This window comes from Pelobates fuscus, chromosome 9 (assembly GCF_036172605.1).
Source record: "Pelobates fuscus isolate aPelFus1 chromosome 9, aPelFus1.pri, whole genome shotgun sequence".
Lineage (NCBI taxonomy): Eukaryota > Metazoa > Chordata > Amphibia > Anura > Pelobatidae > Pelobates > Pelobates fuscus.
This window is the reverse complement of record NC_086325.1, coordinates 38,822,695-38,840,663: the sequence shown is the minus strand read 5'-3', so window position 1 is coordinate 38,840,663 and position 17,969 is coordinate 38,822,695. Positions and strand designations below refer to the sequence as shown.

The following is a 17,969-nucleotide window of genomic DNA, read 5'->3' as shown; positions in this document are numbered from 1 at the left end:
ACGACTGGGGTCATCCCAGGTGGTGTGCCATGGTAACCCAGAGGGCACCCACATTATAGTTGTTGTTGGCACCTTGCAAGTATTGCATGCATGTCTGGGGGTCACACCCAGGTGGTGTGCCATGAAAATTTGCTCAGAGGACACCCACGTTCAATATTTACGCCAGGTACAGTAAATGTACGGATATGTATCCCTGTGAAGGGTACTCCGCAATACACTCAGTACACTCATGATCCTGCCTGCAGATCGTATCCAGCAAGGTGGTACTGATGCTTTAATGTAAAACTGCCAGGCAGTGTTTGAGCATCCATATATGTATGCAGTAATCAGTGATAAAGTTGAGGCGTAGGACTTCGTGCACTCTATCGGGGTTCACCCCGGGTGGTGTGCCGTGGTAATCCAGAGGACACCCACATAAACGTAAAGGTCTATGAGTGACCTTGCATGCATATCTGGGGGGTCACCCCAGGTGGTGTGCCATGAAAAATACCCAGAGGACACCCACATCAATGTAATGGTCTATGAATGACCTTGCGTGCATATCTGGGGGGGTCACCCCAGGTGGTGTGCCATGAAAAATACCCAGAGGGCATCCACATCAACGTAATGGTCTATGAATGACCTTGCATGCATATCTGGGGGGTCACCCCAGGTGGTGTGCCATGAAAAATACCCAGAGGGCATCCACATCAACGTAATGGTCTATGAATGACCTTGCATGCATATCTGGGGGTCACCCCAGGTGGTGTGCCATGAAAGAATACTCAGAGGACACCCACATAGATTTGCACCGTCAGGTACAGTAATATAATATGACCCTTCGTAGGGTACAGTAATACAAAATGCCCTTTGTGGGGTACAGAGATATAGTAGATCTTGTTATAGGTACAGTATATGTTTAGTATAACAACTGCGATATTGTATGGCTTCACAATAATACATAGATTGTGTGCTCAACATATAATCATCCATTGTAAGGCACCATGAGAGATATATCCATGAGAGTAAATAATTATAACTGTATCCATAAATGAAAGTGCCCAGAGAGGGGAAACCCTGAAGGGGTTAATCCAGATGCAGGGCGCGGTGATCGGGTAATTCCTGTAGGGTATAGTGATATAGTAGAACCCTGTGCAGGGTGTAGTAATATAGAATGACCCTGAGTAAGGTACAAAGACATAAAGATCCTGAGGTATAGGAAAAACATTGTGTCTCCTTTAATGCCTGCATGTAAATATATGTTTGGCAGACACTGTTGGCAGGCACTGTGGCAAAAAATCGCAACAGGGAAACGTTAAAGAATATCAGCACACGATCCTCTAGCCAGTGTGTACTTACACAGCAGATTGAACTCTTGCTGTACAGGGGAGTTGAACTCATTGAGGAAAAAAATCACAGTGCAGAAGGGTATAGTAATACCAGATCCCCTGAGGGGAGGTGTAATGTGTTAAATGTCCCTGCAGGGATCCTTTAAGTAGTATGTGTACAACAATACACTCCACAGCCTTCATAAATCATAAATAGTGCATGCTTTACATCCTTCACATAGATTCCGTATAGAAAAAAGGGTCCTTAGATGGCTTGTGGAAGGATATTTATATATTGGTATATATTTATATATTGGATATTGGTATACAAACTGCAAGTGAGTCAGTAATTGGGGCAGAAAAGAATGCCTAAGAGCAATCCTTTATGTAGGACCCTGAGCCTGCTTCCACCAAAACCTACGCAAGGAGCTTAGTGTCCCTTCAAATATAATAAATTCCAGTTTATCCCTATGACAGGCACAGTTTAACAGACTAGGAGCTAATGATTATTGTGCATTCATTCTCCTGCAATAACAAGTCTTGGAGCAGTTCTAGTGCGTTGCGGCGGTCGGGTGATTTCCGAACTGCCGTGTGTGAGGTAGGGCGGCCGTCGCGGATCTCGCGAGCCGCGAGATCCAAGATGGCCGCCGGCCGCGTGTGTAAGAACTGCCCGCTCGCGGCTGCGAGCGGGCTGGAAGAAGAAACGCGGCAAACAGCAAAATTAACCCCGGCTACCCCCCACCCGTCCCCACCCGGCCCCCCGTATGTAGAGAGAGCAGGTCCGCGCGGCGAGTGTGGCACGGACAGCCGTGACGCCCGCGGACCGCCGAACGGAGACAACATATAAATACACTTAAACAATAAATCCGACAAATTCGATGAAAAACAGGGGACTGGATATAGGAAAGGAAAGGGACAGGTTATAGGTAGTCAGGGTGAGAATAAAGTACAATAGCATTATGGAATAATTGATAAGACAGGTATATAGATAGAGAAGTAATGATTACTCTGACCTGTTGATGGCTGGAGCAGCAAAGAAAGAGGAAGTGATGTCATAGACAGGGCCTTTTATGGGCACCATATCTTTTCTCTGATTGGTTGTTACTGTTTCTATGCTGCTGGAGTTTTCAGTAAAGAAAGATATGCAAATATGAAGCCTCCTGTCATGTGGTAAAATATAGATTTACAATCTATTGAAGATGATTTCTTGATTAAATTTGGCTTTTCACTAATTCTTTTTAGCGGCCATTTTTTTTCTTTGGGTTGGCTTCAAGACAAAAATAAAAATAAGACCTTATATCATGACTTTCACTTCCATAATGTTCTATACAGAGATACAGTAAAACCAGGGGAATACATACAATGAAAAACATTTGTTTAAAGAAATTGATTGTATATTTACTGGCAGACATTACTAATTATTTTTGCTACTTTTACTCTTCATGATATAATTAATATCAGCGAATGTGATAGGTGCACGCACTGCAATAAATTTACAGTTCAATAAACAGTATTTTTTATAACTTGTAAATCAGATAACAAAACTAATTTGAAATCACTGAAATTAATGACACACATTTCACACTGCATCCAAGAGAATGAAAAGTTTACGTTTTAAGAAGTCTTCGAAAACTTTCCCTGCTCCTTGATGATTAGGTTCTTCAAATAGTCTAGTTTGTATATCTTGTGTCAAAAGGTAACAGGACGTTTTTTTTTAATAGATCTGAAAATTATACAAGGAACTGCAGTATATCAGGTTACCAAATTGGATAAAAGTTATAAAGGAAATTTATAGGACAGTGCGCGAGCATGAATCATTTGTATTTGAGCCTGTGAATAGTATGTCAGAAACAATATTGAAATTCCAGTGTGATTGAAAAGCTTGCAGTTATCGTAGGCTACTTTGATTTGTTATCATGTGATTGCTTTGATTCATTCTGTGAAAGATACTGTTTACTATATCCTAGACCCGGTCAATTATTCATTCTTATGACGTTTCTGATACACAGCTTACTGGCAGCAAAGTTTCTCCTGATCTTTTTTTGGGATGCAAAAATGGAATGTAACGCTTAGAGAACAGGATGGAATCTTGCTGTTCAAGAGTTAAATATACAACCCAACTCCCAAAATGTATAGTAAATAAAATTTTAATGCCGCACAAAGGCAATGCATTTTTGAATGTTTACTCGATAATTAAGTAATTGTTGTTTATTATAGGCAAACAGATGCATCTACCTTCATATATGCAATTAACCTAGAGCCTTTAAGGCTTTACTTTAATTTCATGAAACCTAAGTCGAATTTGCACTGCAGTATTGCACTGTTTTTCATTGGGCTGTGCTATAAATCGGACACAAGAGACATGCATTAGAACAGATGTGCAGTTAATTGACACTATTACATTGTAGACATGTTAATTCTATAGGGCTATTCCCTACCGAAAGGTGAATAAGTGGCCTATTTCTGTTGCTTTTAGACACCAACCATGAAAATGAGCATACACTGGATCCTTTTCTCAGTTCTGTTATTACATATTGTGAGAGCTAATGTATTTCCAAAATTTTCTCTCATATGGCCAAATGTACGTTCTAATTGTTCTATGCAGATACTAGAATGTTACCGCCATTCCAGCAGAATCAATGAGCCAATAAGCTATGTCACATCATTTTGAGGAGCAGGATTAAAGGGACACTCCAGGCACCCAGACCACTTCTGCCCATTGGAGTGGTCGGGGTGCCAACTCCCACTACCCTTAACCCTGCAAGTGTAATTATTACAGTTTTTTATAAACTGCAATAATTACCTTGCAGGGTTAACTCCACCTCTAGTGGCTGTCTACTGGACACTAGAGGGCACTTCCTGCTCTATAGCACAGAAAACCTGTGCTAGAGTGTTGCTGGACGTCCCCACGCTGTGTGAGGACCTCCAGTGTTGCTCAATTCCCCATAGGAAAGCATTGGAAAGCATTTTCAATGCTTTCCTATGTGGAGCTCTAATGCGCATGCGCAGCATTGCCGCGCATGCACATTAGTTCTCCCCAGCCGGTGGGCGGGATCAGTCTCGCCCACTGGCCGACGTAAAGACTGGGAGGAGTGGCAGCGAGAAGAAACCACCTCCGAGGGACATTGGCGGGGGCTCAGATAAGTGACTTGAAGGGGTTTTCACCTGGCACTGGAGTTTCCCATTAACCCTAAGGTGGTCTTAGGGAACTGCCTAGGGACCAGGTCTTAAACAAGGGCCTCAGAACTGTGAGTTTGTTTGACTGATTCACCATTCCTATTCCAAATTGGTAACATGCCTAGGGCCTTGTGTGGGATCTTACTCCGTCTCTGGTATTTACTAATTAATATCCTCATGTTTAAGGCACGAATCTTACATTTAGGATCTGACTAATAAATCCAATATAGAGGTTGGGTAGGGACTGCGAAAACGGGCAACTTTGATGTATGAAGAATAACAAAGTACAGATGTATCCATTTTGGCTTTTTACTTATTTGACCATATTTACAATTAATAATTTCAGTTTAAGAAAAAACAAACTAATAACTATTGACTTTATAAAAAAACTTTCCTTATTCTTTGCAAAGATTACAAAAAGACACACACAAACTATAACCTCTTTACATTCTTGATTAACACCAATCTTAAGGAGAACAATCAAGTCCGATACATGTGATTAACCATCATTAGGTAGTATTAATTCAGGGCACTACTGTAAATCTATTCTTAGGTCTTTGCTATGAGGAAGAGAGAGAACCAAATGAAAAACATTCTTATAAAGACACGCTGCTCGTTCTTCAAGAATCATGATCTTTTTATGCTATTCTCCATTCTCCTTTCTCATTTTTTTTCTATTCAATCCGGTGCTTATTAAAAATGACCTTTTCTTTATTCAGGGTATTACAGGAATCTTCTTTGCCGGCCTTCAAAAATGCTTCATCAAGACACAGATTAAAGAAATCCCTTATATTGCTGACACACTGATAGTAGAACTTGAGGTATGTAAAAAGTTCTAGTGCTAATATTAAAGCGTTTCAGTCTTTTTTTTTAAAATTGCAGTATAAAATAAAATATTACGTGTAGAATAAAAAGGCCCAGATAATATAGTTATATCTGTTACCAACACAAACATTTTTGAAAGATTTCAATGCATTCATAATTGTTAAATGAGAATAAACCACACTATTCATTTAGGTCTTTAAAACTGTATTAAATGTTTATTTTTTATTATGTAATCCTTTCTACTACTGGATGGGACCCTCAATTATGTCAATAAAAGCCCAAGTGAATTCAATCTGATGCTGACTAAATTCATAAAGATTCTGGACCATGTTGCTATAGTAGCATTATGTTGTAGATGTCCTGTTCCACCGCACCCCAAAGGTACTCTTGGTCTGGTGACTGCCGAGGCCAATGAGCTACTCTGAACCTGTTGTCGTGTTTGTGGACGTGTCTTGAAATTACATGTGTGACAGGACTGGTGGTTATCCTAATGGAAGTGTCCATAAAAAGGTGGGTAGACGGTGTCCTTAACGGGAGACACATGCTCAGCAGCAATACTTGGTAGGTTTCTGGTATCTCAAAAAAGCTCATCTGGATATTAAACAACCTAATTATTGCCAAGAAAATACTTCCCTATATATCTATTTAGTTCTTTGTGAGTTATATATTCGAGAGAGGATGGCACGATAATTGGCATTGTTTTAAAAATATTATTATGCAAATTGATAAGGTATAGGTACATACATTAAGTAAGAAAAAATGCTGATTGACAATTTAGTTTAGATTTCTAAATGCATACACACAAGCAAAAACACATACGCAAAAATCTCTAGCAATCTGTTGTAACTGCTACTCTTCCTTTCCTTACTGATATATTGGGAGAGATAGCGGCATGAGTGTGACTCAGTGTTTAACTCTCCCCTATACCTCACTTAACATTTGTGTCAGATAGGAGGGCATAATGATAGCAGATCCAGCAATGGAACTACAACCTGCTGAAAACCACAATATGACTTCCATCAATCTTAGCCTCGTAAATAAACTTTGCAGAAAATTACTACAAGTCCAAGATTTAGGAACCGCATAGTTGATGGTATTAAACAATTTTTTAGCGTTTTTAATACAAAGTCTGAAAAAATAGACAAACCGACAGACAGATAGATAGACATCTATTACTCTCTGTGTTCATGTGCATATAAGGATAGATTCATATAACTATCGAAGAACACATATGATAGTATTCAAATAAAAGATATTTTATTAGTATCTATAAAAGATATACATATATATATATATATATATATATATATATATATGTATATCTTTTATAGATATGTCTTATTAAAACTGCTTACATGAGAAATTTAATAAAACAATAAGCCATCACAGAGCTAGTATACTTAGAGCACGAGAAAGATAGACAGAGACAAAAAATATTTTTCAAGACAGCTTCATGCAAATATTAGCTTTATAATTCTACAGGGAATGATTTCCCTGAAATGGAAAGTTTGTTACGGTGATTAATAGCCCAAGCAATTTTGTTTTAAAAAAAAAAAAAGTTATCTTGTAAAATTATTTGCACTTTTTCACATGTGACAATAATTAGTCTAGCAACCGTCTTCAACAGAACTGTTTGCTTAGTGATTTCTTTATCAGTGCCTGCGCAAATAAATTATATTACTTAAAATTTAACATTTTTACAATATGGCCTTTGGGATTGATATGGTACAAAACATAAAAGCATTTTCTTTGGCTGACATTTTTATGAGGATTTGATTGCAAGGATATAATAAAGGTTCTTTTGAATTCAAAATGTAAAATAAAACCTAGATGTACACAAGCAATAACTGGCTCTTTCAGCATTTTCTATATATGTGTGTGTCTCTACCTTCTGGCAATGTGAAAATCGAATACACAACAAAGGTACAAATTAATTATACATTTATCAATATATTAGACATGTAAGCTTAAAAGCAGAGTATTCACAATTTGGCCAATTCAGGAATGGACTTATCCATTAAATATTAAAAGGCCAATATCACGCTGGGATCTTTATAGCTCTAAAAGTGTCCCTTTGAGTAGAAATACAGTGAACATCATGGAAAATTTAACTATGTTAGAGAAAATAATTCACAGGAACCTAAGTAAGTATTGTCTTACAAGTATGACAATAGCAATGAGAAATTGCACATAGTTGGTTGATTCGTAAACATTTAAAGGGACACTTAAGGTTCCATGACCATTTCATGTTATAGAAGTGTTTATGGTGCCTGAGCAATGTCCCTGCAGTCTCAGCTTGATATCCACTTCATATTATTATCTACAGGGCTTTAAAAAGGAGCATGTAGCCTAGTCAATCAGAGAGTCTTTGCTCACAAACCAATTCAGGTAACCGAGTTGGCTACGTGCGAAAGCACAGACTTCTTACATAGATGGACTTTCAGGTAATTGTCCACAGTGTGGGTGCAAACAAAGGTAAAAAAAAAAATGCCCCTACCATTACAGTGATTAGTGTTGTCCTCTGATTGCCTTAATGACCTATCCAATGTTAATGGCCCAAATATATATCTTTTTTTTTCACTCAAAACAGGTCAGCAGGTCAAAGTTATAGAGGATATTTTACCACTTTGACTTAAAGGGAACACTAAAAGCATTATAACCCTGCAGATATCACTCGTTATCAATCATTGAGTTTAACAAATTTAGCTGTTCTTATCTGAATCAGCTTTATCTATGTGTCATGACACTCCTTAGTTTATATGCCCTTGTGCAGTACTCACACTCACCACTGTTTCTGTTTGGCACTGTTTCTCATTTCTTTTCGTTAAGCACTACACCTGGCCCTTGTTTAGCACCTATATATTCTGGTTTCTCCCCTCACTCCCTGTCAGATCATTATCCTTCATCCTGTACCTGCTGTTTCCTGGTTCCCGTGATTCTGACTCCTTGCTCCTTGCTCCTTGCTCCTGAGTCTTGTATCCTGATCCTGTGTTCCTGTTCCGATGTCCTTTTGGTCCTGTGTCCTGTGCCTCCCGTTCCAGTGTTCGCTTGCAGTGTTCCTGCCTATACTTCACTTCCAGTGATTCTGACCTTGCTGCCTTATTTACGTGTGACCTGCTTTGGGCTTTGCTCCGTGGTGTTATTTTATTTAGTGCTTGGTGGCTTAGGATCCGTACCCCACTTATATTCTGTGGTGGCTGCACGATCCTGCCTAAGGACTTTACTTTTGCCTAAGGACTATCACGTGTACTCTGCCTGCTCTATTTCTATTTCTATTGATTTCTTGTGTATATGTATATATATTTGTGGCATTGTACATATTTTGTTTTTGTATATTGCATCCTTTTGGTTTTCTTTAATACATATTTTCTTGATTGCTCCATTCATCGTGTCCTTGCATTATTTCTCTGCTAAGTTGGTTCTCACATTTAAAGAGACAGTGCTGTCGCAGGGCAGCACCCCTTCATGTCCTTACACTATGAGACCCTATTCTTCCAGGTACATTTTGTGTCACATATTTTATTTTTTTTCAATTGTGTAACGTGATCTAGAAAAGAAAGCTATTTGAGAACTTGTGAATTAAATTAATAAATAAATCAACCTCTCACTCCAGTAGACATCGTAAGGAAGGGATCTTCATCTGACCTAGACTTCACTTTAGATTTAGGTAGACTCTATCTGAGTAATACGTAATCCAAACAAACTCAGGTTTGCCCTGATTTATTGAAGTCAGCCATTAATGCTTTGTATAACTCCATAAAATGTCACAGCACTGTACAAGGGAACAGATGAATTGACATATAGTGAGGAATTAAGATAAACAACACATTATCAATATATATTAATTCACAGTGATTTGAGAGCCCTGCTTTAAAGATTCACGTGGTCTAGTGAATTATCAAAACATGATATTGTTGCGTTAACACTGCAGCATTACAGTGAATCTAATCACTTGCAAATTAGTTTAAATTGAATAAATTAGTTCATCACAACGGCAGATAAAATAATAAAAATGTGTTTCTCAGAAGTTTTGTTGCCACACTCATTAATGTTCCTTAAGTAAGACATTGCATGCCAGCTGGAACACGTCCTAAGGAGTCCCATGTCTTTTGGAATAAAGCCATGACAATTAATGTTTTCTGGCTATGTTCAAGTGAGATATTGGAAACTTTCTCCATGAATCATAAACTGGACATATGGCATCAGATGTTACTGTTTAGAATATGGCGTGATTATATAGAGTGTTGGTGCTGGATATGTCTGTTTAATATGGCATTCGTTTGACACCTATATCAGTACAATTCATTATTTTCACAGATTTTGTTATGATTTACAGGCCTTCATTATTTCTGATCTTTAAAACTCTTATATAGTTCATTCATATCTTTGTAACTTTATACAAATCACAGTATTTGAGTGTAAGGTAGGGATGGTGTACCAGATTGACATGTTTAACTCACGTTTATAGTAAATAAAAATGAGTGTCTAGCTATAGAGCAGTGGGATGAAATTTCATGTTCTTCTTTCCTTGTAGGACTTTTGTAAAACTTTATAGTGTGCGTGTGTTTGTGTTTGTTCGTGCATCTGTGCTCTTGTGTATGTGTGTGCTATTTTTGATAAATAGGTATGATACAGTGTGTTACAAAAAATACAGCAGATGAACAAATTATTGATGTATGTATATAATCATTAAGGTATACTCTTAAAGACACTGTGGGAAGTTTATAAAAGTATCATCGTATTAGGCGCATTTTATTAAATCGGTTGTGTTTTTTTGGTTTTTTTTCTGTCTGTTACTTCTTTTGCGTCTTGTCATTTTTGAATGTTTGCCATTTTGTTTTCCGCTGATGCAATGTATTTATCAGTCTGTCACTATTTCCACCAGAAAACACTGTCTAGAAAACGATTGTTTTGTGAAAAATGAAGGAATTTAGGTTGAGAAAATCCAACACTTTTAGAACAGACATAATACAGATGAAAATTAAGAGGCACTTTTCAGAACACTTTGATAAATATTCCCCATTGACAGGCTTATTCACTCAACTGAAAATTGTCTGGAATTGACTAGGAAATTGCAGAATTTAGACACAATAGCTATTCTGCAAAAACAGCTAAGCTGCAGATTTTCTTTTATTTCAACTACTTTGAGCTAAAACTTTTAATTCTTTTTGCCACTTCTCCAGTTTATTGAATAAACCCTGGTAGAATTGCTAATATATGGATTGTACATACCTATGGCATTAGGATCCTCAACTCCTCCACTATTTGTTTGTCAATTTTAACATTTTCTTTTAGATGTATTGTACCTTTTGTATTTTTACTTGTCATTTATTCCCATTGACACAGTTGGGAAATGCGTTGGTGCTTTATAAATAAAGTACAACAAGCATAATAACAAAAACAAATACTGTAGGTTAAATTACATGTTGAGATAGGTTATGCATACACAAGACTTTCCTGATGAAAGCAATGTTTGTGGCGATTAGGAGATTACATTCTTGTAACACAAATGCTACTTACAATATTCTAATTGTAATGAAATATATACGTATGTGTGTTTGTGTTGTTTATGCACATAAATAGTGATATCAATAGATAAATAGACTAGCATTTGAATGATTAAATACAGCATTAATTAAGCATTTAATTATTCTCTCGTTATAGGAGGGTGAACTCAGCACCGTTTATGAGGAAAGCACTGTGTGGATCCCAGGCCAAAAACCAGTTGAAGACATAACATTTATGAAGAACTCCAAAATATTTGAAATGTGCAAGAATGTCCCCGTACATTGGATCCACCCATCCTCACCTAATGGCAAGTTCATAGGTTTAATAAAAAAAATGTGCTATGTATTACACCAGTGCTTGCTAATTTCTAGCATTAGTACACATTAGATTTAAAAATAGCAACATGTTCTGTGAAGCATTACGGAGAAAGGAAGTACAAAAAGTACATAATACATTTAAATATATATTTATCGCAGACGTAATTAACAAGCTAGCACTCAAGCCTATAGAACCTATTATTGGAGGTGCCTGTGGGAATCGATTGTCCATTCAATTCCTGTACGTAGGGAGGTAATGCAGTGTGGTGTGAAGTTTATAAATGTAGGATTATAAATTACACTAAGTAGATTTTTAATATATTGTGTCATAATGTTATTCGAAGAACATGTTGGGTTCAGAGTTGGGTCTACGGCAAGGTATTGAGGGGAGTAGGCATGAGATTTGTCTTTTTGCTAATGCCCATAGTTTATTGCCACCTAACAATATCCCTGCAATGGCTTGACATGTGCACAGACGTTATTCGGCATGTGCTAAATTATAAATAAAACACTGACACCGCTTATTCTGTTGGAGTTTAACGTCCACAGCTTTATTAATTATAAAATCTTTAAATTAACAATTTAGGGTCATTGTCAACAGTAATAACTTCGTTCCGCTCGATCCCCAAATACCCCTGACAATGACCCTACCAAAACAATACGAACATAACAATTGATACATAACGAATAATACCTAGCCTACCAAAGAGGCCCCCAACATTTGTTTAACTGCAGGGGTGTACCCAGACACCCCTACACCCCTAGGTTTGTCGCCACCGACGGGCTAGAACCTACCAAACACTTTAACTCCGGCCTACTCCAGCCTAGACCTTGGCATAACACTTTCCTAACCCACAAATAACCAGTTTACCCAAGCCCTATTTCCCGCCGCTGTGACCAAACGGGAACTACCACAAAACCTAGGGAGGGAGGGAGGGACAATTCACAGGTAAGGGCAGCTCAGATTAAAATGGCCTTAACTTAAAATGGCCGCTATTTAACTTACCACTCTCCTCCCCACACCAGCTAGGCCCCACCCCTTGACCTTCAGCTCACCTGCCAACTTTCTGGCCCTGTCAAGGCCCACTCCCCCCCTGCGTTGCTCCGTGGGCTTCATATATGTACTGTAATATCCTAAATATATCATGAATAGTGAGCATTGGTGTTCTTGATTTACTATCCACCGCATAATGCAAATATCACCTAAAGTAAAGAAATAGCCATAAATAAATGATCTGTTATTTTTGTATAAACATGTGGGTAGATCCGTGCTATACAATGAAAAATACGCTTTAGCACAGTATAGTTATATTATAGATCGATAATAATACTATGAAAAAAATATATACTTATTAACTTTAAATTCTTCAAGATATAGCTCTTATTATCGACCCAGATGCAGCCATTTTTGCAAGTAAGTAGAAAAAGGTATGACTACGACTCTTAATCTCTGTTAATATTCTTACATTAGTCAATGCAGACGGCTGGAATCTAAGTAACTAAAGCGTAACATTGTGTAAGTATTTCAAAGCTAAAGCAATTCCGCATTTCTACTCCCAACGTCGTTGAATAATTTTCATAAAATGTAAAATACTTCCACAATTATTGGAGAAAATCCGGTCAATATTGAATATTTTTGGCTTTGCAGATATTTTGCCATTAGTTTTGGAAGCTACCCGGTATGGAGCAGAAACACAGCAGACTTACAAATTTGTTACTGTGCCTATAACTCTCGAGTGGGGTGAACCAGGTTCAATAAATTCGAATGCTACTGGTTTCATGTAAGCAGCTTAGGTTTGGAGGGGATGCAATAATGAGGAGACAGACGTGAGCCAGTAACGGAGCAGAAAATCTGAAAATTGATGATGTAGCGAAAATGATAGATTAGGAAAGATGTAATAAATTGAAGGAGGATGGAAAGAAAAGAGAACTATGATGTGGGGAGAGAAAGATGAGAAAGAAATAAAGGAACTAATTAAGTTGAATAGGGGCAAAAGGAAATTGGGCTATCAATGGGATACAAGGAGTAAATGAGAGATGCAGGGTGGCTAAGAGAGATGCACAGAAATAATACACACGTTAATATGTATGAATGCTCTATGCAGCAGTTTTCTTTGTATCCATTGCAAAATCTTGTTTGTGCCCCTCCTACATTCATGGTCATCATTCATTCTTGCTGCTTGTTGAGAGTTCATTCTTCATTCATATGTCCACCAGAAAAAAAAAAAGAAGAAATATCGGTACCTCCAGAAAAAAATACTTTCACTTTTGCATATAGAGGGTAAATATATTTGTATGAAATATTCAGGACTGTGATGGTTAGAAAACAGAGCATGCAAGAGATGGATCATAAAACCTTCTTAATACAAGTCCCAAAAGCTCTTGAAAGATTAATATGGTAGTTCAGTCCATTAACCTAACTCATTTAGCCTAACAGGTCCTTATGCACTTTTACACAAATTATCCAAGCACATTGTATCTGAAGCTGACCAGTAATGAGTGCCTTGTAACAAGTTGAAAAAGTCAGCAGATGTTTAAGGGAAATGAATGGAAGACAAGGGAGCACAGGCAAGGAAGATGGGATGAAAAAATAAATAACGTGAAACAGAAATACAATCATATAAACATATATACTGCAGTGCTCACACACACACACAATATATATATATATATATATATATATATATATATATATACATATATATATATATACACATACATATACAACTCAGTTAAAGGCATTAAAGATACCCAGATCATTAATCTCAATGAAGTGACCCTGTTTATCTTTTCAATCTAAAACATTGCTGTTTAATAGCCATGGCAGTGTTAGATTGAAGGGTTAAACACACCTCTAGTGACTGTCTTCCTGACAGCTACAAGAGGCACTTCTACTGTGTTTGGATTCAGTGCTACCCTATGAGAAATATTTGATTAGAGGTGCACAAGGCCGGACTGGCTCACCGGGATACCGGGAAATTTCCCGGTGGGCCGCGGCACCTGGGGGCTGCGCTGGTTATGTATGTGCCAAAGGGTGGCCGGTCCGGTGGCACACACTCTGAGGGGTCGGCCGGCAGCCGCATTCCGCACTGGAGCCGCCGGACCGGGTGGCAGCCTCACCACTCCTGTCACTAATGCTGGGGGCTGAAGGAAGAGGGAGCATGTCTCTCTACCATGTTCCCTCTCGGTTCCCACAATTCCCAGCACAGGAACCGGAACCGCGAGGGAGCATGGTAGAGAGACATGCTCCCTCCTCCTTCAGCCCCCAGCATTAGGAGTGCTGCCGGACCGGCGAGGCTGCAGCGCGGAACATGGCCGGCCCCCCTGACTCCTCTCAGGTGGGTGGGGGGGATGGAGGGGAGAAAGACAGTGGGAGAATAGAGAGACAGAGGGGGAGGGAGAATGCCACAGGGAAAGGGGGGAGAAAGAGACAGAGGGGGAGAATAGAGAGACAGAGGGGGAGGGAGAGTGCCACAGGGAAAGGGGAGAGAAAGAGACAGAGGGGGGAGATTAGAGAAACAGAGGGGGTAGAATAGAGAGACAGATGGGGAGGGAGAGTGCCACAGGGAAAGGATGGAGAAAGAGACAGAGGGGGGGGAGAATAGAGAGACAGAGGGGGAGGGAGAGTGCCACAGGGAAAGGAGGGAGAAAGAAACAGAGGGGGGAGAATAGAGAGACAGAGGGGGAGGAGAGTGCCACAGGGAAAGGGGAGAGAAAGAGACAGAGGGGGGAGATTAGAGAAACAGATGGGGTAGAATAGAGAGACAGATGGGGGGGAGAGTGCCACAGGGAAAGGATGGAGAAAGAGACAGAGGGGGGGAGAATAGAGAGACAGAGGGGGAGGGAGAGTGCCACAGGGAAAGGAGGGAGAAAGAAACAGAGGGGGGAGAATAGAGAGACAGAGGGGGAGGAGAGTGCCACAGGGAAAGGGGGGAGAAAAAGACAGAGGTGGGAGAATAGAGAGACAGAGGGGGGAGAATAGAGACAGAGGGGGAGGGAGAGTGCCACAGGGAAAGGAGGGAGAAAGAGACAGAGGGGGGAGAATAGAGAGACAGAGGGGGAGGGAGAGTGCCACAGGGAAAGGAGGAAGAAAGAGACAGAGGGGGAGAGAGAGTGCCACAGGGAGAGGGAGAAAGAGACAGAGGGGGAGAATAGAGAGACAGAGGGGGAGGGAGAGTACCATAGAAAAGGGGGAGAAAGAGACAGATGGGAAGAGAGAGACAGAGGGAGAAAGGAGAGAGAAACACAAGGGGAGGGGGAGAAAGGCAGAGGGGGAAGAGAGAGACTGGGCTCCCCACTAGGCTCTCCCCTGCCAGCCGATCTCCCTCCCCGTTCCACAGGCACCATGCAGGCAGCCGGCTCCTCTGCATCCTTCTGGCACGAGTACAGAGCGTTGCCGCGGTTACCACGGCAATGCTCCGGATCTCATGAGAGTGAACTCTATCCCTGGAGCTATGGGCTAGAGTTCACTCTCACCACTGGGACCACCATGAATTCCTGGTGGTCACAGTGTTGAGAGTGAACTCTAGCCCCATAGACACACTGCCCCAACACACACACCATACACATTCACACACTGCCCCCATGCACACATTGCCCCCCACAGACATACACAGCCCCACACACACACATTCACAGCCCCCCCATACACACATTTCCCCACACACCCTACGCATTCACACACTACACCCCCCCACACACACACACACACATACACTGAACCTTTCACACACACTGCACCCCTCACACATTGCACCACTGCTGCTATACCCTACTACAGCCCCATATCCCAGCAGACCCCAGGTAAGTTGTCAAACTATTCTTAAGCGGTTTGACTACTTACTCTGTGAGGGGTTCCTGGCACTCCTTGCACCATACCCACTACACAGAGCAGTAGTGGTTATTGTGCATGGATTTTTTCTTTCAATTATCTACAAGTGCCCCTCCCGGGATCAGACTCTGGATCCTCCACTGGTATATGGCATGTATATTAATGTGTGTATTAGTTATATACATAAATACATATATACATACATATATACATATATATATATATATATATATATATATATATATATATAAAATATACAGATCAGTGCACTCGCTTGTTAACTAAACAGTGATTTCAAATCCTAAAAAGTACTATTTAAAAACACCTCACCTAGTTAAAAAATAATGGGGGTTTGGTTACATTATATGATCATACATTGCATAAGCCTGCCAACTGCATCAAAGTACCCCATTCTTGGCAGGTCCTACTCTAGCAGCCTAATGCTTGCTCTTATGAGATTAATCCACTTACTTGGGAAATGCTTCCTTACTGGGACTCTCAGCACCCTGTAATAAATCCATGAATAAATGCATGTTTAGGTGAGTGCAGCCCTCCTGACCTTGTATATATATATAATTATGCCTTTTATATTTACACATATATTAATGTACATTTATATATGCATAATACACAGAGAAATGTCATTAATATGTACCATATGTAATGAGCAGATATTGGCCGAGTCTTGTTGCTAGGTGCATACTCCAGCACAATAACATATTTAAAGTGAAGAGCGCACCCACAGGAATTCAAAATAAACAAGATAACGTAAATTTTTTACAGTTGTGCCCTACATACATTCACCATTTCAGTCCCATTACCAAGCTTTCCTTAATATGTCAAGGTAGTTGGACTGAAACATTGATTACATGCACGTCTGCTTAAAATAAATCAGCATATTTTGTTTATTTTGAAGCCTATGAGTGCTTATTTTTTACGTTGGAGTAATAATTTTTAATTTTAAGTTCTCTTTTCTAACTCTGTATCTGCACACTATGCTGGCGCGACGCATTATGGGGCTGGTAAATATTTTTTCCAGGGCTGCTTTTAATTCCCAGTCCGGCCCTGGATGTGCACACAATATTTGCTGTGCATGCACATCTCAACCCCAATTCTTCCCTTGGAGAAGTATTGGATTGGACGATCCTCATGGAAGCAACAACTTCAAGATGATGTCACAGGAGGAGGAGCAAATGGCAGCACCAAGTAAATCTCTGTGCAAGGAAAAAAGGTGACTAAAACCTTTTTTCCCTGTTTACAGGTCAAGATGTGGATTTGTTATGAGGGGGTGACTCTAAATAGAGACAAGGATACAATAGTGTTAGGAATACTTTTTTATACTCGTAATGCTATAGTGCTCATTTCACACCCTTAAGGATGGAGGCAATTTTACAAGCTTTGAATCAAAACTAAACCTAGAATCTGTATTGTTTCTTCTTCCATATGTTAAGGATTTTTCTTTAAATGTCCCCATATATGTCACATATTTCTTAAAGGATAGCTCAGGCTTTCTTTAGATATACATAACACATTGCTCCCTTGTGCTCATGCGTGGCTTCGCCACACATGCACACATACTTCATAGGGTGGCATTCATGCCGCCCTATGAAGTCCTGAGTGCAATACCGTGCATGCCAGCTCAGCTCGTGGTCTTTGCCCACCCCCTCTCCTCCGCTGACGGGCAGGAGAGATAAGGCGCACACACAGTAAAGCTGTAGTTGTTCAGGTGACTATAGTGTCCCTTTAAGAGTGAACAGAACCTTAAAAATGGGAAAAACAAAAAAAAATCAATTTTTACATATTTATTTTTACACATTAGGTGCAACTGAATAGGAAGAGCTCATCATAGTTTCACATATTAGTCTTGATTGTTATATGTCTAGAATCTAAGTTTATTTTAGTAGTTAATGCTAACCCTGTACCACCCCCCCCCCCACCGCAAATAGTACCTCTATGCTTACATTAACTCTAACTGTATAACTACTTTAACCTTAAACCTAGACT

The 17,969-nt window shown here is 39.6% G+C and overlaps 1 protein-coding gene across 1 annotated transcript in view; it reads left to right on the top strand.

Annotated features, from left to right (window-relative positions):
* The window catches only part of TNMD (tenomodulin), a 90,527-nt gene that overhangs the window by 46,086 nt on the left and 26,472 nt on the right, over positions 1-17,969 (top strand). Inside the window, exons 4-5 of the mRNA XM_063433338.1 lie at positions 5,204-5,305; positions 10,974-11,124. Of these exons, the coding sequence (XP_063289408.1) occupies positions 5,204-5,305; positions 10,974-11,124 (253 nt within the window). The remainder of the gene's footprint in view (positions 1-5,203; positions 5,306-10,973; positions 11,125-17,969) is intronic.